Here is a 24,188-nt window from a genome sequence, read left to right as displayed (position 1 = left end):
GGCCATGGAATCCTGTGAGAAGTGCATAAGAGCAATGAACCCTCTTCTAAGAAAAATGTACAAGCGAACATGTTCAAAGAATTTGAAGGCATTGGGGTGCCTGGGTGGCTCAGTGGGTTAAAAGCCTCTGCCTTCGGCTCAGGTCATAATCTCAGGGTCCTGGGATCGAGCCCCGCATCAGGCTCTCTGCTGACCGGGGAGCCTGCTTCTTCCTCTCTCTCTGCCTGCCTCTCTGACTACTTATGATCTCTGTTTGTCAAATAAATTAAAAAAAAAAAAAAAAAAAAAAGAATTTGAAGGCATTTAATTTCTTAAACTGATAAAAAATCTAATTATAAAGTAAAATAAGTGGACATATAGGTATAAAAAGGAGCTAAAGACAGCTAAGTTTACTTGCTATGGTAAATCTTTTTGGTCTTAGAAGGAGAAAAATAGGAAGTCTGGATAGAGGAAAGAATGGAAGATGCTTCTCTTGAAAGAAACAAAAAGGAATGATAAGTATTTCAAATAGGAGGATTTCTTTTTTTTTTTTTAAAGAGAAAACAACACCTGTTTGTGAAAAGGTATTAGGGCATAGGAACCAAAGCTAATCAGGAGTACTAACTAGGCAAAGCATAAGTTAAAGGTTCTGGCAATGGGTTTTTCTTTTTGTTATAATGCTAAAACTCTTAAGCAGATCTTTAACAAAAGGCAGTTTGTGGGTAATTGAGCTTCACTTGGACTAGGAGAAAAAGATACAAAATAAAGGTAAACATGTTTAGAGTTTAACTCTAAATAACAGATACATCTCATTTAAACTCAAAAATCACAGATACATCTTTACACACAAACAAAAATACAGCTAACTGCCGAGCAACACAGGTTTGAAATGCGTGGGTCCACTGACACGTGGATTTTTTTTCAATAAATATACATACAGTACTGTAAATGTATTTTGTCTTCTGACTTTCTTAATTTTTTTCTCTAGCTTACTTTATTGTAAGAATGCAATATATAATATAAATAATATAAAAAATATGTGTTAATCAACTATGTTATTAGTAAAGCTTCCAGAAAACAGCAGATGAGCAATTGTTTCAGGGTAGTCAGAAGTTGTATGTGAATTTTCAACTGTGTGTGAGTCAGCACCCCAACCCCTGTGTTGATGGGTCAACTGTACTATGTTTCACTAATTTTAAGATGCACTTCTTCCAGTTTAATAGCTATGAAATGGAGTTGCATCTTATAATCAATGATGCAGTGCAACTGCCAGTGTTTTCTCTTAGAAGTATAATTATGTGTTTTACGATTGGTGGCCTATTAAGATTACAAGAAACACATAAACGCCAATTGCAAATATAATGATGTATAAAAATATCAGGTAAGATATTTTAATAAATGCTTTGGTCCACAATTATATCCTTGTACATTACTTATTATATATACAGATGTACTAGTTTCTACTCAATTCTATCATTCTGGTGAGGTCTATAGAGTCTAACTATATTCTCCCAAAAGTTAACTCAGAGAAAACTAATCTTGGTTATTCCTAAGAAAAAAGAATCAAAATCCTTCTTCCCAAACATATTCACAGATGGAACACTTGTTCAGGTTTATACCTCCCCATGACCTTTAGCTTTTCCAACTATTTAGGTACTTAAGCTCTTAATAACATGTCTCCATTTTAAGATCAGGTAAAGAAGGGACCAAGTGACCTGCTCAAAGTCACGTAGCTAAAAGTGGTCAAATTACTAAATGACAACAAATCAAAAGGAAGTAAACAGGATCTAAAAATTGTCTGCCTCAATGATCCAGTGAATCTTCTAAAGAAGTATTTTAACATTTCTATGACAGTGCATTATTAATGTTTACCCACATTCTCAAAGTAGAATTACTATATTAGATCCACAAAGATTAAAAATTAACTCATTCTGTTGGTGAGGGTGGGGGTAAAACAGACATTCCTACACAATGCTGACAGAAATATAAACTGCTATAATTTCTTTGGAGAGTAATCTGGAAATACTTGAAAAAAATCCTTTGGCTTAGCAAATCTCCTTGTAGGATTTTTCTTACAGGCATGTTATTACATGTGCACAAGAAGACTGCAGAGTTGTCTGTAACAACAATAGACTGGACAGGACTTAAAGCTCTTCAAGAGGGAGTGAATACAGAAATTATGACACAGCCATCAACAGAATACTAACCAGCTATTAGACCAAATGAGCCAGATATGTGGGGCAAGACAGAATAATCTCAAAGGCAAATGATTATATCAACAAAGTAAGTGTGCACAATATACAGCCATTTGTGATTAACACAGGGTGGGAGAGGAAAAGAGGGAGAAACCAAACACAAGTATGTATATCTGTACACTATGGAAGAATGTAAATATTCTAGAAAGCATCAAATGTGCCGTGGTGGAAACCTGAGATTCAGATTAAGTCAGGGACAGAGGAGACTTACTTTCTACTTCTGTAAAAATGTTAACAATCTTTTTACCAAATATCAGTTATGAATAATAGAAAGTATTTTTAATTTCCTTAACATGAATAAATCAACATAAAGATCCATAAGCTCTTTCAGTTTCATCTCTGAGAATCTGGTGAATGTTACCTTTCCATTCTTCTATTGTATGTTCCCTTTCATCTAACTGCTTGTCAGGTATCTTTGGTGGTGGCTGAAAAACACAAGGCAATGATAACTGAGACAGTTTATTGGGAGTATATAAATTCTTTATAATTATTTGAATTATTAGCCAGACAGAGACTTTAAAAAATACATCATTAGACCAACACTGACCAATCATCAACAACCTTCTTACATAGAGACTAGTTTTGGATGACATTTCATGGCATCAAGACGGTTTAACCGTCTTTTTCTTTTCTTCTAGTTTTATGAAATTGTCATATTTATATCACAGAATTGTGTTATGCTTTGGACACAATAGTTTTGTAACTAGTTCTCCCGAAGTGCTATCGCATCACATACTAAAGCACAAAAAGGCAAGAAACAGTGGGATCTAACTTTATTTTGTGTGTGGGGTGCTTGGATATGCTCATTAACTTAAGATGCTATTCATGCAAAAACAGAAAAACACCACAACCATTTATGTATATTTTTAAAATTAAAAAGTCTCCTCCAAACCCATCTTTAATTCAATATATTCTTCAAACATTAAGAAAAGAACTTACAGCTTCTGCTTCAGAAGGATCATACCAGACATTGATATATGGGTGCTGGAGAGCTTCATCTACAGAAATCCTTTTAGATGCATCAATTACCAGCATTTTGGATAACAAATCCCTTGCCTGACTGGCTGTAAAAATAATGATGTTAATGTACATGTATTTCATAAAAGTTTTAAAATAAATTTTAGAAACTTGAAACTATCATTTATCAAAAAGTGTATGTTTTAAAAAGAATAGATTTTACTATAAAATTGTGCATATGATCAAAAAAATAAAAATAAAATAACAAAAAACAAACTGAAACCTTCCACTTTGTTCTCCACCCCCTCCAGAGAGAGCACTGGGTTATATCCCTTAAGAACATAAATACACACACACACACACACACACACACACACACACACGACAAACACACACACCTCAAATGGGACTAAATATACATATTTATAAAAAGTACCTTTAAGTTTGTTGTGTTCCGAGTCAGCTGGGAAAAGTACATCGGGGAAGAGTTTCTCAAAGCTATATCCAGCATATTTAGGTCTGTTTTCAACATAAGTCCTTACTGTTGGCTGTAGTTTCTTCATGAATTCAGGGCATGGTGTTCCAAGCTGTTCAATAACTTTATTCCACTGATCAATATCTAATATCAAGTAGCTAAGAAAAATATTCTGTATCTAATGTTCAACACATTAGCCATAGCTATATTAAAATAACAAGAAAATGGCAATTTAAAAAATCCTAAGAAAGAATGTGGCAGTTATAAATCTTCTGTCTTATAGCCACTTTGTAAAAGGCAATGACTGTAGATAGAAAGGATCAATAAATAAGCTTTGTTAACTTTATTGTATGTGTATAACTACTAATACTGATTTCCATTAAAAAAGAAGCTTAAACCCACAAATTCTAAATACAAATGATAAGTGACTCAAGGAATAAAGATAATTACTACCCACAGGACTCTAAATTTAAACTGTACACAATTCTAGAATACCAAATCTATCCTTTTTTCCCAGCTTATCAGAAAATGTGAATGCATTTCCTGGAGGATAAGAAATTATAATCTGTCCTAAATTTTTTTGTTTTCTGCACTAACGGAAAATAACCAGTAGCAATAAAAATGATGGCTTTAAAAAAGTGGCATTTTCTTTTACCATTCTTTGTTTAGCTTATGTTAATTAAAATGTTTTTAAAGCTCTAAACTTAAGACAATGAAACGGCATTTTGATAAGTCATGAGGTTAAGATTCTCTGGTTTTTTTCATCCTAGTCTTTATAGTCCAAGTCCTTCGTGCAGACCAACTCAAACTTTCTTATTATAACCCAGTAAGTATGGCTTTTCCCATTCCTCCTCCTACAACAATTCTAAGGGTTACTAACTGATAAAGACATAACAGATCACTGTTAATAGAAATACTAAAACTAGTCTGATGAAAAAAAAGAATGGATCCAAATCTACTCACCACAATATAAACTATTACTGCTAAAATTCTCAGGTGAAAAAAATCAGTATGTTATGTTGAGCAATGAGACAACAACCAAAAGCCACAAAACACACAGGACATTAACAAAAGAGGAGGTGGCTGGGGGAACAAAAGGATGAACAGAAGCAAAAGACAAGTCTAAAATTCATATTAAATCCTAAGTACTTCTAGACTTACTCAAGTGTATAATTATTAGAAATTTTAATGCAAGCCATGATTTTTGATTTAGGCTAAATAATTAACTCAAAGCCAGCAAGTAATTGTGGATAATTAACTTGAGCAGTTGTCAGAATTAACATATAAAACAATAAATGAGGAAAAGGAAAGTCTATCAAATAGCAGGTGGTATTTTGAAAGAGTAATTTAACAATATTTTATTATTAGGGAGCGACAAAACATTAAACCTGACCAAGCTGAAGTGCTATCAAACATTTGACCTTTAGAAACTACATTTTAGGCCAAAGATAAGGATACGATCTGTACCTGGGAACAAAACACCACCTTTGATCATTTCTCCCATGATGCACCCAACTGACCAAATGTCAACTGAAAACAAAATGCAATGACATTAACATAAAGATTTTGGTTAAAATAAAAAAAAAAATTAAACATTAAAAAAAATCACATACACCATGTATACTTTAAAATTATAGAAAGCAGTATAAAATAAAAATGAATGACAGAGAATAATGTGCTCTAACTACCAGCAGAGACTGTATGTCCTACTGCCAGATGCAGCCTACAGATAGTTCGGCTTCTTGTCTCAACAATTTTTGAACTATAACAGCCACAAACTTTATATTTGTTTAAAGAAACCCATATATATGAATGTACTATATTTATTTTCATTAGAAAACACAAGGAAGTTCATCACCTAACTAATTTAACTGCTGCAGCAGCACAAGGATACAGTCCCTTCCTGGAAAGAGGATTTTGTGGCAAACCATTTCTCCCATAATGCACCCCACAGACCATAAATCCACTATATGTTTGCAGCACAAAAGAAGGAAAAGCAAAGCAAAACGTCATTAAAATCAAAGAAGCATAATATGACTACATATATAAAAACTGCAAAACATCACAAAAAGAAAAAAGTGATTTTAATTTTAGCTAATGGAATAATTTAAAACACAAAATATTTTTCAAAAGGCTTTGACTCACAAAAGCAAATGTGAAGTATAGCCTTTTAACTACATATCTAATTTTAAAGTGAGAGCTATGCACAGAAATCACATAATTGATAAACCTATACATTGTCTCTAAAAATTGTTTATAAAATATGAAACAGAACTGAATACATCTTTGCAAATAAGGCTGAAAATGAACATGAGGTGGCAAAATTTAAAGTTACTTAAATACTATTTTGAAGTTCAACTGTGCATTATACTCTCTCTTTAAGTCAAATTAAAAAAAAGCATGAGCAGAAATAATCTAGTATATTAAAATATTTAACAGAAAAATGTGTTTCTATGAGTCATTACAGTTAAAAAGTTAATTAAAAGCTCTTCAGAAATTTTCAGACTGGATTTCAAACTGGGTAATCTTATTTGAAAAGTCTTATGTTTATTCTGAATTAAAAGTTATCATGCTACTTTTACCCTATTATCCCAAAAGGAACAAGTGCATAAAGAATGAACAAATAATCAATGACGAAAACTTTGTAAAAGAAGTATATTTTATGTTTTCCACCTAAAGGTTTTTAAACCCATAAAACCAAACTGTTTTGGTTTAAGAAGTTAGTTTTCGTTGGATATAATATTTTCCACAGATTTATTACCGAAAAAGGTCTCCTCATTGACCTACTGACCCTCATCAACTTTTAATGGGAGCTCTAATCAATGCTTTGAAAAGAATCTGCTGGACCCCCCCCCCCCAAAAAAAAAGGCAATTTGGAGATCTCCACTTGGTTCATTGATACACCCTGACATTTTATATCTCTGGTTTGAAAATTTGGTTAAGAAAAAAAAAGAGGAGGAGGTAGCTAGATTCATTGTGGTGATCACTTCATAATGTATATGATAACTTGAATCACTATGATGTACATTTGAAACTAACAATAATATTATATGCTTATTATATACTTCAATTTTTTAAAAAAGAGTAGGTGGTTGCAGTTTAATAGAAGAGGGGAAGAATAAGCAATTTAAAAAGAAAGCCTTAGAAACTTGCATTTGTTTTTGAAGTTTCAAGGTCCCTTTTAAAAGCAAAAGAAGAAAGGGGAAGAAGTAAGTGTTAGGGAGAGGTGCCCATGCAGGTGGACTTATGAAATTAGAAGTCTGTACTTTCTAATAAAGTTATCATAAAGAGACTGCCAGCCCATTAAACAATCTTAGTAACAAAGGTGGGAATAAATTTTGGAAATCCTGTAGAACTAAAGTTTCTTTAAAATTTCTTACTAAAATTTATATGAATCTACATGATTCAACTTTTAAGAATAAAATTTTAGAGGAAAAGGTAATACTCATAAACCAGTTCAGAGAACAATTCTCTACAAGGGTTTTGATTTTGGAATAAATCTACCACAGTAAATTTTCCCTATAGATATCAGAGAATGACAAACTTTAAATATCCAGGACAAAATTTATGTAGGTAACCTTAAGAAAAACATTTTTTTAAACAAATTTCAACAGCTGCAAGCATGAGAAGATATTGTCTGGGTTAGTGAAAACTTTCTCAAAATATGGTGTAACTGATTCAAACACAAAACTAACTTTAAATGGCCTAACAGCTTACTCTATTAGTTTAAGTACATTCCATTGCATTACAGTTTGTGAAAAGCTTTATGGTAGCTTGCAATGAAAGACAAAACAAAGTTGTTAAAACAAGTGGGGGTGGGATGTTACTGAAAGAAGGAAGTTCTAATGTTTAACCTTCCGGCTAATGCTATCATGATTAAGCATTATATTTGACTTTGTTTCCTGAGGCAAAAACGGGCAATAAAGTGATCTATACAATTCCTATCTAAGACAGGAAAGCATGTCACTTTTTTATATGACAGTTTGTCTTGGTGCTAATTTCTGGTAGGGAGCTATCTCCAAGATCACATTTATAGGACACTGAGTGACAAGAGTATCTGTGACAATTTATAGCTTTACAGCAAATGCAAAAGCAATCTTCATGATGGTGACTGGAAGTCTCATTTCTCAAAAGAAAATAGTCTAATACTAAATCCGACTCACTGAATTCTAAGGTATAAAACAATTTTAGAGAGTAACAGAACATAACAGCATGTTAAAGAAAAGAATAATCATAAATATTTAAAGTATTTGTTTTTAATTAATTCAGAAAAGCAAAGGAAATTAAGCTAAAATCCTCAATTCAATGTTGTCTTTTAAAAAACACATCTTGAAGACTGAAGTAATAGTTTCTTGATTCAAAGTGAACCGCTATTCCAGATTCCTTGCTAAAAAACACACCTAAGGTCCTATTCTAGGGAGAATTTTGGATGAAATTACATTTCAAAAGTTATAGTTTAAGTCCATAATAATTCTGTGTAGATTTATTTATATCCTAAATATCTGCGATTCAACAAAACTCCTTAAATTACATGTATGTACACACATATATATAACATTTTAAAAAATACGTGAATACATGCCTGATAATTTTCAACCTTGATACTAAAGCTGAAATATTTAATTGAATATACCCACATAAAGTAATGCCATCTCTGTAAGGTGGGACACAAGGTTTTGATGAAATACTGTTTCTTCTGAAAGATCACCTTAATTATCTTATCAGCTCTGCAGAATGGCCTCACTGTAGCTCTGAAAGTTTATACTAAGTATTATAACTTTAGGTTCATAAGGTTGGAAGTATGTTCAAATATCACTAATGCAAAGTAGGATTATACTAAAGATAAACTGTCAGTACACCATATACTTCCTTGAGCCCCTGTTAGAAATACTCATTTTCAAGTTGTAGGCAAGTGAACGGCATATATTGATTTAGGAGCCATAGCAATAAATCCTTTATCCAGTTGTAGTGTTGATAGTTTTGTACTTATATTTCAATAAACAGGGGCTCCAACTTTTTCCAAACATTTATAACAAAATTTAGAGTTTCTTTCAAACTTTTGATAAACATTTCAGTGATACATTTAACTTCTACGCACTTCAGCTTAAATATTTACACAAGAAATCTGATAAACAAAAGCAAAAAACAGTATTTCAAGTAAATAGTGTTTGCTGACCGTTTTCTTTGTAGCCCATCCCTAGGATGACCTCAGGTGCTCTGTAGTAGCGAGTCACTACGTAAGGTGTCATCATAAAACTAGTTCCTGCAGTCCTGGCCAGTCCAAAGTCAAGAATCTTCAAAGTGCAGTCTGATTTTACCACGATATTACTGGGCTTTAAGTCCTTCAAAATATTAAAGACAGAAAGTTGACTGCTGTGATATATACAAACATTTTACAGTTCACAAGTTATTAGATCACTTTTCAAAAAAAAGAATTTATTTATTTGACAGACAGGGAGTGAGTGAGTGAGCACGGGACAGGCCAGAGGGAGAGAGAATCTCAAGCAGACATCTTACTAATCAGGGAGCCTGACATGGGGCTCCATATCATGACCCTGAGATCATGACCTGAACTGAAATCAAGACTCGGATGCTTAACCCACTGAGTCACCCAGGTGTCCCATTATTAGATCACTTGTAAAACAATTCCTGATAACTACTGTAATTTCTCTCATTATAATCAATATTACTACTCAGATTCATCGTAACAGGCAATTCTGAAAAACTGGCTTCATGGCATTTTTCACTTATGAGTACATACATACATATTAGAGAATCTGTAATGTTTTATTTTCCAGAAATTGTGACTAGCTAGAAATTATCAATCAAGTGCAATAAGAGCAATTTGTAAGGCATTTCAAAGTTATTATAGTAAAAAGAGAATTGTTAAGTTAGTATTTATGCTCACTTGTGTACTAAATTACCAGATTTTTAAAAAATCTCATTTTTAGGGCACCCCAGGTGGCTCAATTGGTTGAGTGCCCAACTCTCTTATTAATTTCGGCTCAGGTCATGATCTCAGGGTCACGGGTTCCAGCCTGTGGGCTCTGCACTCAGCACGGAGTCTGCTTGAGATTCTCCTTCTCCCTCTGCCCTTCCCTCTGCTAGCGTGTTCTCTCTCAAATAAATAAATAAAATCTTTAAAAAAAATGAGATTTTTTACAAAATACATTATCTCAGCAAAGTAACACGGCCTGTTCAAGAATTACATACTGCAAGTTTTGATACCACTTCAGTGTCTACTGTGATGGGTAAAGATTAATGGCTCTTTATACTCCTGCATTCTAGTCTAGAAATAAAGATTCCAACCTTAAATACTTTATTTTGGAAAGGTTAAAAGCACATACTATTTTTTTTTAGAAATATTTTTTATCAAGAAAAAAGTTAAAAAAATGCTTCAGAAATATTGCCTGAAATTCATCTTTGTATAACAATCTATACATTTCTACAGATATTACTAGCATTGCTAATTATATATGAGAAGAATAAGTGAATTTGTATAAATATGTGGCAGAGGAAGTAGAACTTAATATTCCAACTTCTCCCCCATACATACATACAGCTTCCTTTACGTGCAAGGCCTAACGGTGATTAGTTCTAGTCAAAAGAATGGAGTGGGAGCAAAGAATAGAAGGACCATGCACAACACCCTGTCATCTCTTCCCCTGCTTTACTGATTAGGACCATTCCAGGTGGACCATTCCGTCGGCTGAGGTTGTTGAGCACCTAAGTAAGGCAGAATCCTTTCCCCACCATGATCTGCCCTGGACACACAGTATGGAAAATGAACCTTAGTTGTGTTAAGCTACTGTGAATTTAGGGTTTGTCAACTTAGCATAGTCTAGGTAACACTGTAATTTATAGTAAGAAATACATATTTGGTCTTTGTCCCAACTACTGGCACAGAGCTCCTAAAACCCTTAGAATTATCTAAAAGGTAAGAGCAAAAGAGATGAAAGGAGGGCCTTTTGTTATTCATAAGAAGTCTCTTTCCGGGCACCTGGGTGGCTCAGTCAGTTGAGCACACGACTCTTGATTTTGGCGCAGGTCACAGATGTCTCAGAGTTGTGAGACTGAGCCCCACATGTCTGGCTCCAAAAGATTCTCTCTCACTCCCTCTCCCTCTGCATCACTCCCTCTCTCATCCCTGTACTCCTGCTCTTAAAAAAAAAAAAAGTCCCTTTTGACCATACAGGAGTTTATGATAATGAGGTCTTTTGGAAAGTTCCAAAGGATGGGGGCTGGTTCCAGGGCGGGGGAGGGGGGGACAACAAATTAATTAAAGGGTTGAAACTCTAGCATTTTTTTTTTTTAAGATTTTTTATTTATTTATTTGACAGAGAGAAATCACAAGTAGACAGAGAGGCAGGCAGGCAGAGAGAGAGAGAGAGAGGGAAGCAGGCTCACCGCCGAGCAGAGAGCCCTATGCGGGACTCGATCCCAGGACCCTGAGACCACGACCCGAGCCGAAGGCAGCGGCCCAACCCACTGAGCCACCCAGGCGCCCCACTTCTAGCATTTCTTGGCCCACACCTCCAAGGAGGGAAGAGGGCTAAAGCCTGAGTTCCATCATCAAAGGCCAATGATTTAATCAATCATGCCAGATAAGGAAGTCTCCATAAAAAAACAAAAGGACTGGTAAGGAGAACTTGTAGGTTGTTGAAGACGTAGAAGTGCTGGGAGACTGGTACACCCAGAGAAGGCATGGAAGCAGTTCCCCTTCCCATTTACCTTGCCCAATACATCTCCCCATCTGGCTGTTTTTGAGTTATGTCCTTTGTAATAAACTGGTAATCTAGTAAGTAAAATGTTTTCCTGATTTCTGTGAACCACTCTAGTAAATAAATTGAGCCTGAGGAAGGGGGTTTTTGCAAACCTCTGAATTCTAGCCAGTAGGTCAGAACCACAGGTAACAACCTGGGTTTGAGATTGGCATCTGAACAGCCAGCACTTATAGGACTGATCCCTTAACCTGTTGGATCTGGTGCTATTTCCAGGTAGGTAATATCAGTATTGAGTTAAAATACAAGGGGCGCCTGGGTGGCTCAGTGGTTTAAGCCGCTGCCTTCAGCTCAGGTCATGATCTCAGGGTCCTGGGATAGAGTCCTGCATCGGGCTCTCTGCTCGGCAGGGAGCCTGCTTCCCTCTCACTCTCTCTGCCTGCCTCTCTGCCTACTTGTGATCTCTCTCTGTCAAATAAATAAATAAATAAAATCTTAAAATACAAGACACCCAGCTTGTGTCCTGAGAACCTGGACTTGCTTGGGTGGGAAAAACTACTGTACATTTGGTATTAGAAGTAATAATGTAAGAGTAAAGGAGACACCTAGAAATGTTTCTCCTTTATCCTGTCTATTCCAACACTGAAATTAGTGTCAGAAATGGGGTGTTACTATTATGAACACAGGATCACAGCTTAGCAGCTTTAGCAGCACGCAGCAGGGAAACTAATACCAGAGGTTGGACAGGTGATTCAGGTTATGTAATAGCAATACATTTCATGATACTACCCCTTGCAATAACTTGGAAAGCACAGCACTTGCATAATTAACCTGAAACTCTAGAACAAGGGTTGACAAATTAAGGCCTGTTTTTGTGAAGAAAATTTTATAACACAGTCCTGCCCATTTAACCACCTACTGTATACAGCTCCTTCTGTGCTACAAGGCAAGAGTTGAATAGCTGTGAGACTGTATGACCTGCAAAGCCCAAAATATTTACCACCAAGACTTTACAGAAAAAGGTAGCTGACCCCTGCTCTAGAAGAGACTGGAAAGCAAAACTTTAGTTGTGTGTTGGTGGCTACTGGCAGCATTTGAAAGAATTGGCCAGTTTAAAAACAGAAATGAAAGGGAATCAGAATCTAGAATTTTAGGACCTTGCCATTCCAGAAAAATTAAATGCTACTAAACCTTAAAAAAAAGAGCAGATTGTCCAGTGAATCTCTTCCCCACCAAACTCAAGATATAGATATTCCTTGACTTCATAATGGGGTTATGTCCCAATAAGCCTTCATCAGTTGAAAATATCTTAAGTTAAAAATGCATTTAATACACCTAACCTATCAAACATCATAGCTTAGGCTAGTCTACCTTAAACATGCTCTGAACACTTAGCCTATTGTTGGGCAAAATCATCTGATGCAAACTCTATTTTATAACAAAGTATTGGAATATCTCTTGTAATTTATTGAGTAGTGTACTGAAAGTGAAAATCAGAATGACTCTATGGGTACAGAATACTGTGACTGTGTAGCTAACTGGGAGCTGTGACTCACTGTTGCTGCCCAGCATCAAGAGAGATTAGTGTACTACACACTGCTAACCCAGGGAAAAAAATCAAACTTCAAAGTATGAAATGCGTATCATTTTTCACACCATTGTGAAGTCAAAAAAATTAGGTTGAACCACCATAAATGACCATCTGTACTCTTCCATTTTATTAATGAGCCTTGAGAGATTATTTGTTGAGGCAATGGAATGTGAGGGAATATGATGTTCACCAAATCTGAAAAATACACTTGATTTAGCTTGGTTTCTCCTCTGCTATCTTTCACCTGGGAAAATCATGTGCCTCAGGGAGCCAGCCACTCCTTCAGCCTGGATGCTGAAAGCTGAACAAGGACAAACCCTGTCTGACCCCATTATCTGAAACAGTGCCACACAACCAACCTGCAGAGCCGTGAGCAAGCAATGTTATGTTAAGCCACCAATACTTTGGATTTGTTTTTCATGCATTATTTGCACATAATAAATCTGAAAACCCTTGAGGGAAAAAGAACTGCATTCTTTCAGTTGATGAAAAAGTCTCAGATTTGCCAACAGAAAAGCCTGAAAGCTTAAAGACAGACATTAAGTTGAAGATATGCAGCCAGGGACTAACACATATGCTATGAAAATAACTGTAATTAAAAAGAAGGCAGCTTCTAAGTTTCTGAGAGAGCTGTACTATCAAAAAACTCCATTAGACTGTGACTTTTCCAGCCTGAAAACAATGGTTTTCAATTCAGGGCAATTCTGCCCCCAGGGGGTAGTTCACAGAGTCTGGAGACATTTTTGGTTGTCACAATCGGGGAGTACTGGTAGCATCTAGTGAGTAGAGGCCAGGAATGTGCTAAACATTCTACAGTACACAGGACAGCTCCTCAAAAGAAACAACTCTTCATCCAAATCATCAACAGTGTCGAGATTGAAAAGGACTGCCTTAAAAGGACACTTGGACCCCTAATCTTGTGCGGAGAGTAAGCTGAAAAAGCTGAGTAGACCCCAAGGAGAACACATTTTCCAATAACCACTTTAGATATACTCAAAAGTATAGTAGACAAGAAAGACTTCACAGAGTGGAGCCAGGTACTACAGAGAACAGTGGACAGAGCATTCCTTGCAGAAATGAGATTTAGGGACTAACCAACCCTCACCCCCACTTTCCCCAAGGGAAGTGACACAGTGTCTTCCCAACAGAATGTTTTTTAAAAGTAATTTTAAAGATGTATTAATTTATTTGAGAGAGAACGTGTGTGGTGGGACAGAGAGTCTATGCCAAGCACGGATCCCACTACAGGGCTTAATCCCATGGTGCTGAGATCATGACCTGAGCCAAAACCAGGAGTCAGATGCTTACCTGACTGTACCACCCAGGGACCTCTGCCAACAAAATTTCAAATTATAAATGACCAATGACTAAACTGTTCAATTTCCCAAATGGGACTGTTTACTGGATGTGAAGTAGAGATTATGCTCCATCACTTGGGAAATAAATACCTTGACAGACTAGGACTTAGGGTTATCTCCCCTAACCAGGGGGTGAGTGTACTAGGTGTAGAATCAAGGGAGCAAAGAAATGTTTGATGACCAGAAGGGTAGACTGTGACAGAGACTGATGCTCACCACCATTCTGAAGTCTGCCTTTCACATTTCCCTGTCCCTTATAATTAGACAGGTCCTCATGTTCTGCCAATGGGCTCAGAGCAGAAGTGATGTCCGTCACTTCCAGGCCAAAGCATAGAAGAGGCAGTACACCTGGCTTTCTCCTCCCCTGACACAATGACCAGGAACTATGCAAATGGTGGAGACTGGGTCTCTGAGTTACTGTGTGGAACCCCATTCCCAGTCCTGACTTGTACTAAAACCCTAAGGGATATTTTACCAGGCAAACCATCTTAGACCACAGAGGTATTAGGCTGGGGTGAAAGGTATTTAGACTTATTAGTAGACCAGAGAGATGAGTATCAGTTGTGGCCTCAAGACCACCTATAGGAGTGGGTTTGACCCATTAAACTTCTTGAAAGTTACTCAAGGAACAAACATCAAATAAAACCCTGGAGGAGCAGTCTCCAGAAGTTACTGTATGAAGGAAATAGGAACAAGTGGCACCAGAGATGTCCTACAGTGAGTCCTGTGGTGCCTGTTCTGATCCCCGGTTCAGGATCCCTTCCAGCTGCTAGCAGTATTGGTTGCTGAGTTTTCAGCAAATCTCTCTCCTGGAATTGTCTTCAGATACAGAGAGTCACCTTTTCCAAGGTCATGTTGCTCCTCAAAGTCCAACTGAGTCACCAGCTGAGGACTCTGGAATGACTGTATCCAATTCAATTTTTCCCTCTGTCCAGTATTACTTCCTTTACTCCCTTAAAGATGTTGATGCTGAGGGGACTCCCCAACAAACTTCTTACATGTGTATCTTCTCCATCCTAGAAGATTGTTTCCCAGATATCCTGACCTAAGATAAAGGCACATTCCTTTTCATAGCTAACAGATTCTCGTATATCTTACTAGCTCAAATTTATTATGTAAGTTTTCTACAGTTGTACTGTATTTTTACCACTTTATCCATCCACACTAAGGGAGTATGTTAAAATATCCCAATTGTATCATGTTTGTATAATTCTTCTATTTTCCACAGTTTAAGGTTTGTGTATTACAACTCCACTGCATATATAAAGTTCTTGACAATTACTTATCCACATAGTAGATTACATCCTTTTTCCTCATAGAGTCACTGAAAAATGCTTTGTCCCTGGCCCCACCATATTCAAAGCAGCTGATTAAATAGAGTCATCCTTGTTCTCATGTTTTATTTTCCCAGTACATCTTTGCCAATACCTTTGCTTTCAGCCTTTAGAAGCTAGCTACAATTGTTTGCATTACAGAAGCACACAGTTGTTGTTGGTACTGTGTATCAAATTTGAACTCCGTTCATTAGGGGGTTAATCCCCTTTACCCATTATATTTTATATTGGTCTTCTGTAATTTAATGTTTCCTTTTTAAGTTTCCATTTCCTTTGTTTCCTCTTTTATCATGTAGTCTGTGATTTCTGTTTTACCCACCTGCTAGCTCCATTAATCTGAAAATTTTCTATTGGAAGGTTTAACTTTACTAAAATCAAATTAACTTCCATGGAGGCAGATTACTGTCCTGGCCCACAGGGCAAAAGAAACTCATACAATATATAATGGGATGAGGAAGATAATATACTTCCCCATGTATATATATTTCTCTTATGTTGCCTAAAGATGGCATTAAACATAACATTATAGCAGTTGCATAGGCAATATAGCAATTCAGTTAGAATGATAACTCAGAATAAGCCTGAATATCTCACATACATAACTGTTGTAAAATAGATAACTTGAGCACAAATCTCTGTATTCATTTTGAGTTAGGTTATTTGACACAAGATAGCTCAAAGATATAATTCCACTGAATTAAGTATTTTTCAAGAAGTTCCTCTCAAATTAGATGCTATTCTTTTCAAAGAATAAGCTAGAACTAAAACTAAAATACAAAAATACATGTCCACACAAAAACCTGCACACACACGTTCATGTCAGCATTGCTCACGATAGCCAAAAAATGGTTAGCAAGCCAAATGTCTCTCAAGTGATGAATGGATATACAAAATGTGGTATACATACATAAAGCAAACTATTATTTGACAATAAAAAGAAATGAAGTACTGATACATGATAAATAGATGGACGAACCTTGAGAACATTATGCTAGGGAAAAGAAGCCAGACACAAAAGACCACATTATATATAAATAATTCCATTTATATGAAATATCCAGAATAGGCAAATATATGGAGACAGAAAGTAGGTTAGTAGTTGTGTAGGGCCAGGGGTGAAGGGAGTAACAGGAACTGAAGGCTGACAAGTACATGATTTCTTTAAGGTTGGTGAAAATGTGTTCTAAAATTATATTGTAGTGATGGTTGTACAACCTTTGAATATAATTACACACTTTACGAACTATATGGTATGTGAATTACATGTCAATAAAGCAGTTAAAAAAAGATTACAAAAATATAAACTATTTCTGTACATATGAGAAATACAACTCTGATACTCAATTTTATGTAATTGGTAATGACAGCAGGATATTTTATATACCATTTCATTTCAGAGCAAAACTAACCTTATACCACTCCACATAAATCAGTGAAATACAACTTTCCCAAAATATAATTTAAAGGCAGTAATGTCAGCAAAAATGGAAGAGTAGACTGCTCCACAGAAACACCAAAAAGCAAAGCAAAATGGACCAGAAAAAACTTTTTCAGAAATCTGGAAAACAGTCAAATGTTCACACCAACCAAGTAAATGCAGAATCAAGAAAAAGGCAACTTAAAAACAAGAGGAAAGATGTGTGGTGTTTTCACTAGCCCTTGTCCCACCCATCTTCCTGGTTGGGTGGGAGGGTCTTGAAGCAGCCTGCATTCTCACTGTGGGACTCTAGATCAGGCTAGACAGAGGGAGTTTCTCAAAAACACTGCCAGGCAAATGAATAACCCATTATGCCTGTGACAAAACATTAAAGTTGAAGAAAACATGACATGGCATACCATCAAGTGTGCAAAATATGCATGATGGAAGTCCCAAATAAGAGGGGAAAAAAAAAAAAGGAGCAGAAAAAATGACTGAAAACTTACAAATTTATGAAAGACATAAATCTGCACATTCAAGCTATTCAGTGAACTCCAAGGATAAAAGCCAAAGAGATCTGCACTGAGACACATTTTAAGCTGCTGAAAACTAAACACAAAAAGAAAATCTTAAGAATCAAGAGAAGCAATTGTTACTTATAAGAGATCCTCAATGAAATTAACAAGTGGGGGCGCCTGGGTGGCTCAGTGGGTTAAAGCCTCTGCCTTCAGCTCAGGTCATGATCCCAGGGTCCTGGGATTGAGGCCCGCATCGGGCTCTCTGCTCAGCAGGGAGCCTGCTTCCCTTCCTCTCTCTCTCCTCTCTCTCTCTGCCTGCCTCTCTGCCTACTTGTGATCCCCGTCTGTCAAATAAATAGATAAAATCTTAAAAAAAAAAAAAAAAAAGAAATTAACAAGTGATTTCTCAAAAGAAATCATACAGGCCAAAAAGCAGTGAAAAGACACATTTAAACTGCTAAAAGAAAAAAAAAATGCCAAACAAAAATTCTGTATCTCTGAAGGAGACTCAACAGTAAACTGAAGCTGTAAGAAGAAATAAAAAATACGAGTAAAGGTAATTACATAGGTATACACAAAGGTCAGTATTACTGTGTTTAGGGTTTCTAACTCCTCTATTTTTTTTCCAATATGATTTAAAAGACAAATGCATTAAATAATAATTACATTTCTATCTTATTGGGCACACAGTGTATAAATATGTAAGCTACAACACAATGGGGGAAGAACAGATTGTATACAGGAGTAGAGTTTTTGTGATGATAAGGTGGTAATAATTCAAAATAAATTATTATAAGTTAAAGAGACTAATCACAATCCCAATGGTAGCCTTTAAGAAATACTCCCTCCAAAGACAGGAGAATACGTATTTTCTAAGCACACATGGAATATTCTCCAGAACAGACCACATGTTAGGTGACTGAACAAGTCTCAACAAATTTTAAAAGATGGAAATTATAGAATGTATCTTCTCTGACCACAATGGAATGAAGCTAGAAATCAAGAAATAGGAATACTGGAAAATTCACAAATTGTGGAAATTAAACAACATACTCTCAAACAACCAAAGGGACAAAGAACATAAAGAAAACGAGAAAATACTTTGAGATGAATGAAAATGAAAACACAACACACAAAAATTAAGGGAATACAGAAAAAGCAAGCTCAGAGGGCAATTTCATAGCTGTGTTTAAGCTGCTAAGTCTGTGTTATTTTGTTATGGTGGCTCAAGCAAACTAATAACAATGTAAGTAAATAGAAAGACATTCATGGGTGTCCGTGAATTGGAATACTAAATATAGGTTAAGAAGACAAAACAACCCAAGCAATCTAGAGAGTCAATAAATGAAATCTTTATTAAAATTCCAGAAAATTTCTGCCTTTCTGCAGAAATGGAAAGGCTGATATTCAAATCCACATGAGTCACAAAGAGCCCTGAATAGTCAAAATGATGTTTAAAAAGAAGAGTAAAGTTGGAGGGTTCACACTTTCCTATTTTTCAAAACTTACTAGATGGCTACAGTACGACTTTATTTTTTTCTTTCATTGATTGTGCTTTTGGTACCATTTGTAAGAATTTATTGTCAAGTCATTAAGGTTTACCCTTATACTTTCTTTTAAGAGTTTTATAGCTTTAGCTTTTATGTTTAGGTCATTGACCCATTCTGAGTTAATTTTTGTGTATGGTGTGAAGTAAGGATCCAAATTCATTCTTTTGCTTGGGAAATCCAATTGTCCTAGCCCCACTTATTAAAGAGACTTATTTTTTCCCAACTGAATGGTCTTTGACACCCTTGTTGAAAATTACATAGGTAGGTGATTTTATTTCTGGATTCTTCTAAGTTCTCTATTCCACCGGTCTATGTCTGTGTCCTTAACAGCAGTTCCACATAATTCTGATACTTGAATTTCAAGAAAACTAAAAACTTTTGTGCAACAAAGGATATCAAGAAAGTGAAAAGACAATATACAAAATGAGAGAAAATATTTACAAATCACATATCTGATCAGTGTCTAGTATCTTATATATATATAATACTTATATAATATAGAAAGAACTTACATATATAATATATAAAGAACTTCTATAACTCAACAATGAAAAGACAAAACAACCCAATTTAAAAAAATGGCCAAAGGGCTTGAACAGACAATTCTCCCAAAAAGATATACAAGTGACCAACCAGCATATGAAAACATTCAACATCTTTAGTCATTAGGGAAATGCAAATCACAAGGAGATACCACTTTGTACTCACTAGGATGGTTAGAATAAAAGCCATCAAGTATTGGCAAAGATTTGGAGAAATCAGAACCATCACACATTGCTATGGGGAATGCAAAATGGTATAGCCACTGTTGAGTACAGTTTGGTAGTTGTTCTAAAAGTTAAATATAGAATTACGATAGGCCCCAATCCTGGGAAGATACTCAAAAGAACTGAAAACAGGAACTCAGATAAATACTTGTATATGAATGTTACAGCAGCACTATCCACAAAAGCTAAAAGGTAGAAATAATGCAAATGTCTATCAGTGGATAACTGGATAAACAAAATGCAGTACATATATACACTATTATATCATTCAGTCATAAAAAGGAATGAACTATTGATACATGCTACAACATGAATGAGACTGGCAGCATTATGCTAAGTTAAAGAAACTAAACACAAAAGGTTTACATATGATGCCATTTATATGAAATATCCAGAAGAGATAAATTCAGACACAGAAAACCAACTGGGATGAGGCCAAGGGCTAGGGAGAGAGAGATGGGGACTGACTGCTTAATGGATATGAGGATTTTGGCGGCAATGAAAATATTTTGAAATTTTGTATCGGTGGTAGATGAACAATGTTGTGGATATAGTAAATGTCAATGAACTGAACCCTTTAAGATGGTTAATTTTATGTTAGGTGAATTTCACCTCAATAATTTAAAAAAAAGAACATGATGATAGTTTTTTCTACTAACCCGGTGAATAATTCCAGCAGAGTGAAGGTGCTTGATTCCACACAGCATTTGATAGAGAAGGTAGGACATTCTCTCATGATCTAGTTCCATCTGAATCACTTGGCAAAGATTTGCATCCATGAGCTCCATGACTATGTAACTTCATGGGTGAAAAAAGATGACAGCTAAAGTGTACAGCAACAGTCTAAGAATAACGTATAAACATAAAATTTTAATTATCACACTTACACATCTTGAAATTCTTCTAGGGATTTCTGTGGTGTGAAAACATTCAAAAGGCCAATTATCTGTGGCAAAAGCAAAGAGACAGAAAAATTAGACAGCACTACTACTAATAATACTTTCATTTAGGAACAGCAAATACATGGGTTAAAAAAAAAACCATTGTCAGTATAAAAATTTTGAAATCTTATGTTCTAAGCCCAAGTACTCTCTCTTATTTTACATATTAAAACTTTATGTCCAGGGATTGGGGGTAGGGAGGGAACCAAAGCACACAGGATCTTTAAGGAGGTGAAAATACTCTGTAAAATACTACTATAATAGTAGATATTATGTCATTACACATTTGTCCATATCCAAAGAATGTATAACATCAAGAGTGAACCCTAATGTAAACTACTGACTCTGAATAATAAGGATGCATCGAGTGATTATAATGAATGTAACAGTCTGGTTGGGGGGGGTACAGATAATGAGGGAGGCTATGCATGTGTGGGGGCAGGGGGAATATGGGAGATCTCTGTACCTTCCTCTCCTTTTTGCTGTGAACCTAAAAATGCTCTTAAAAAAAAAAAAAAAAAACTATCAACAGAAAAGCTCCACATACCCATTCCATTTACGAATACTCAATTATCAAGGATCTGTATTATACAATTCTCTATAAAATTTGTAAGCAAATTTTAAATACCTTCTACCAGCTCTTATCTAATTTAATACCTGTATATAATCTCAACCCTCCCTGCAACACCCTCAGTTTTTCATAATACTGAACTTTTCCAGTTTTTTTCATTCCCAAACTATTCACTGGTTCATCCAGAGACATGCCCTCTCAATCCTCCCTGCAACACCCTCAGTTTTTCATAATACTGAACTTTTCCAGTTTTCTTCATTCCCAAAATATTCACTGGTTCATCCAGAGACATGCCCTCTTTCCCACCATTCTGTCTTTCTAATCCTATTCTTTTCTCTACCTGTACCTTATTACCTGTATTACATAGGCAATAGATGTTATTGTTGGGGTTTTTTTTTTGTCTAAACATCTCTATATGGATAATTTCCAAATATACATTAAAAGTCCTTGCTTAGTTTGAAAGTCTCAAATATATATTGCCTATATATTGCCACTTCACATGAAAATCTCAAAAATATGAAATTGAACTCATTATCATTCCTATCCAAACCCTTTACTTTTCCAGAGTTCCTCCTCTTCTATAAGAGAAGGTTCAGTAAGAGAAGTGATATTTTACTTTTTCAGTATTTGCACCATAATAAATGTTGAAAAGAATACTATCCCATTCTCCTGTCAGCTGAACTTCAACCTCTTCTTCCCATTCCCTGTGCTACTATATAGATAGAGGATTTTAACATCTCATCTAGATTGTTCATGCTATAATTACTTCTAATATTAAGGTTCCCTAAACAATGGTTTCCATTGTATTGCCTACAATATGGGTAAAAAAAAAAACAAAAAACCAAAAAGCAAACAAACAAACAAAAAAAACCAGATCATATTACTGACCTCTTCAAAAACTTAATGTCAGAAAAAAAAAAAATTCCAAAACTCCCTTGCAATACATTCAAAGCCTTCCTTCCAGGACAGAACATTAACCCAGTTCATCTCCTGTTAAACTCTCTATTAAACTTGATACTTTAGCCATCCTAAATAAGTTTAAACAATGTTACCTTTAAAAATTTTCAATGCCTTTAAACATACTCCTCTCTGTCCTTGTCAAATTTACCTACGGAATCCAGTTACCTTCAAAATTGATCATGTAGTCTGACAACCTCTAGTCCTTGACAGGTTGCTGAATATTTTCTCTACTTAGTCCCCACAATATCTTACATGTTATCATGGCATTTAACACAGTGTCGTGTAGTCTTGTTTTCAAGCCTCACCCCTATCACACCACGATCTTTGTTAGAAAGAATTATTCACTTTTTCAGCCCTGGCACCATAGGGAGATACCTGACACACATTTTTAAAACATTTGTTGACAATTAGGGATAGGAAAGTTTTTCTAGACCAACTTCATGGGACAGAATCTATGTCATTCATCTAAGCATAAAGCTTTGCTTATAGAAGGCATTCAAATATTTGTTCAATGAATAAACTCAGAAAAATAATTTCCAGAACAGAAAAGGTCAAACAAGTTTGTTTAAGATAGGGAAAATGATAATAAAAATGCATCTAGCTGCTCTAAATGAATTAATTCCTGCCTCCTAGATACATGAATGCACAAACTCTTCATATCTGAGAAATCCTACAGTAGAAGAGAACTATTAAAGATGAAAAGCGTATAAAGACAAGAGATTAGTGGTTGCTTAGAGCCAAGAAGGGTGGGAGATAGGAAAATGAGAGCTAAACAATATGGAGTCTATCTGAGGTAATGAAAATGTTCCAGAACTATGGAAAGTCACATATACCAGTGAATATACTAAAACCATTGAATTGTACACATTAAATGAATAAACTGTATAGTATGTGAATTGCATCTCAATAAAGCAGTTATAAAATAAGAAATTAAGGCACCTGTCTTACTTTTCAAAATGGAAAGTAAAGGAAATTATATCAGTCAAAGACTGGACAATGGAATACTATGCAGCCATCAAGAGAAATGAAATCTTGCCATTTGCGACGATGTGGATGGAACTAGAGGGTATCATGCTTAGTGAAATAAGTCAGTCGGAGAAAGACAACTATCATATGATCTCCCTGATATGAGGACATGGAGATTCAACATGGGGGGTTAGGGGGATAGGAGAAGAATAAATGAAACAAGATGGAATTGGGAGGGAGACAAACCATAAATGACTCTTAATCGCACAAAACAAACTGGGGGTTGCTGGATGGAGGTGGGGTTGGGAGAGGGGGAGGGGGTTATGGACATTGGGGAGGGTATGTGCTATTGTGAGTGCTGTGAAGTGTGTAAACCTGGCGATTCACAGACCTGTACCCCTGGGGATAAAAATACATTATATGTTTATAAAAATCAAAAAAAATTGGAAGGGGAGGTGAACCATAAGAGACTATGGACTCTGAAAAACAACCTGAGGGTTTTGAAGGGGTGGGGGTGGGAGGTTGGGGGAACCAGGTGGTGGGTAATAGGGAGGGCACGTATTGCATGGAGCACTGGGTGTTGTGCAAAAACAATGAATACTGTTACGCTGAAAAAAATAAATAAATTAAAAAAAAAAAAGACTGGACAGTCAAACAAAAGTCAAGGACTGATTAAGTGGTTGATATATAAGTACTTTGAGAGAAGTAACACTTACTAGGAGCAGGTAAAAATTCACTGACAAACTGTACTTCCTTCTGTGAATAAAACGATGATGACAACAAAGAACAGCAGCAGTAGATCAGAAACATGACAAGATAAGTATATGA

At 35.6% G+C, this 24,188-nt stretch overlaps 1 protein-coding gene across 9 annotated transcripts in view; it reads right to left on the bottom strand.

Moving 5' to 3' along the window:
• The window catches only part of MAPK8 (mitogen-activated protein kinase 8), a 110,689-nt gene that overhangs the window by 10,002 nt on the left and 76,499 nt on the right, over positions 1-24,188 (bottom strand). For 8 of the 9 annotated variants that reach the window (XM_046027000.1, XM_046027002.1, XM_046026999.1 and 5 more), the window contains 7 exons: positions 20,810-20,868; positions 20,582-20,720; positions 8,843-9,008; positions 5,125-5,196; positions 3,628-3,810; positions 3,174-3,298; positions 2,596-2,659 (listed from right to left, as the gene is read on the bottom strand). In XM_046027000.1, the coding sequence (XP_045882956.1) occupies positions 2,596-2,659; positions 3,174-3,298; positions 3,628-3,810; positions 5,125-5,196; positions 8,843-9,008; positions 20,582-20,720; positions 20,810-20,868 (808 nt within the window). Of the gene's footprint in view, positions 1-2,595; positions 2,660-3,173; positions 3,299-3,627; positions 3,811-5,124; positions 5,197-5,560; positions 5,633-8,842; positions 9,009-20,581; positions 20,721-20,809; positions 20,869-24,188 lie in introns of all 9 variants that reach the window. The other variant, XM_046026997.1, reaches the window with a different exon arrangement.

Source organism: Meles meles, chromosome 13, assembly GCF_922984935.1.
Source record: "Meles meles chromosome 13, mMelMel3.1 paternal haplotype, whole genome shotgun sequence".
Classification (NCBI taxonomy): Eukaryota; Metazoa; Chordata; class Mammalia; order Carnivora; family Mustelidae; genus Meles; species Meles meles.
The sequence above is the reverse complement of the archived record's forward strand: the minus strand, read 5'-3'. Positions and strand labels throughout refer to the sequence as shown.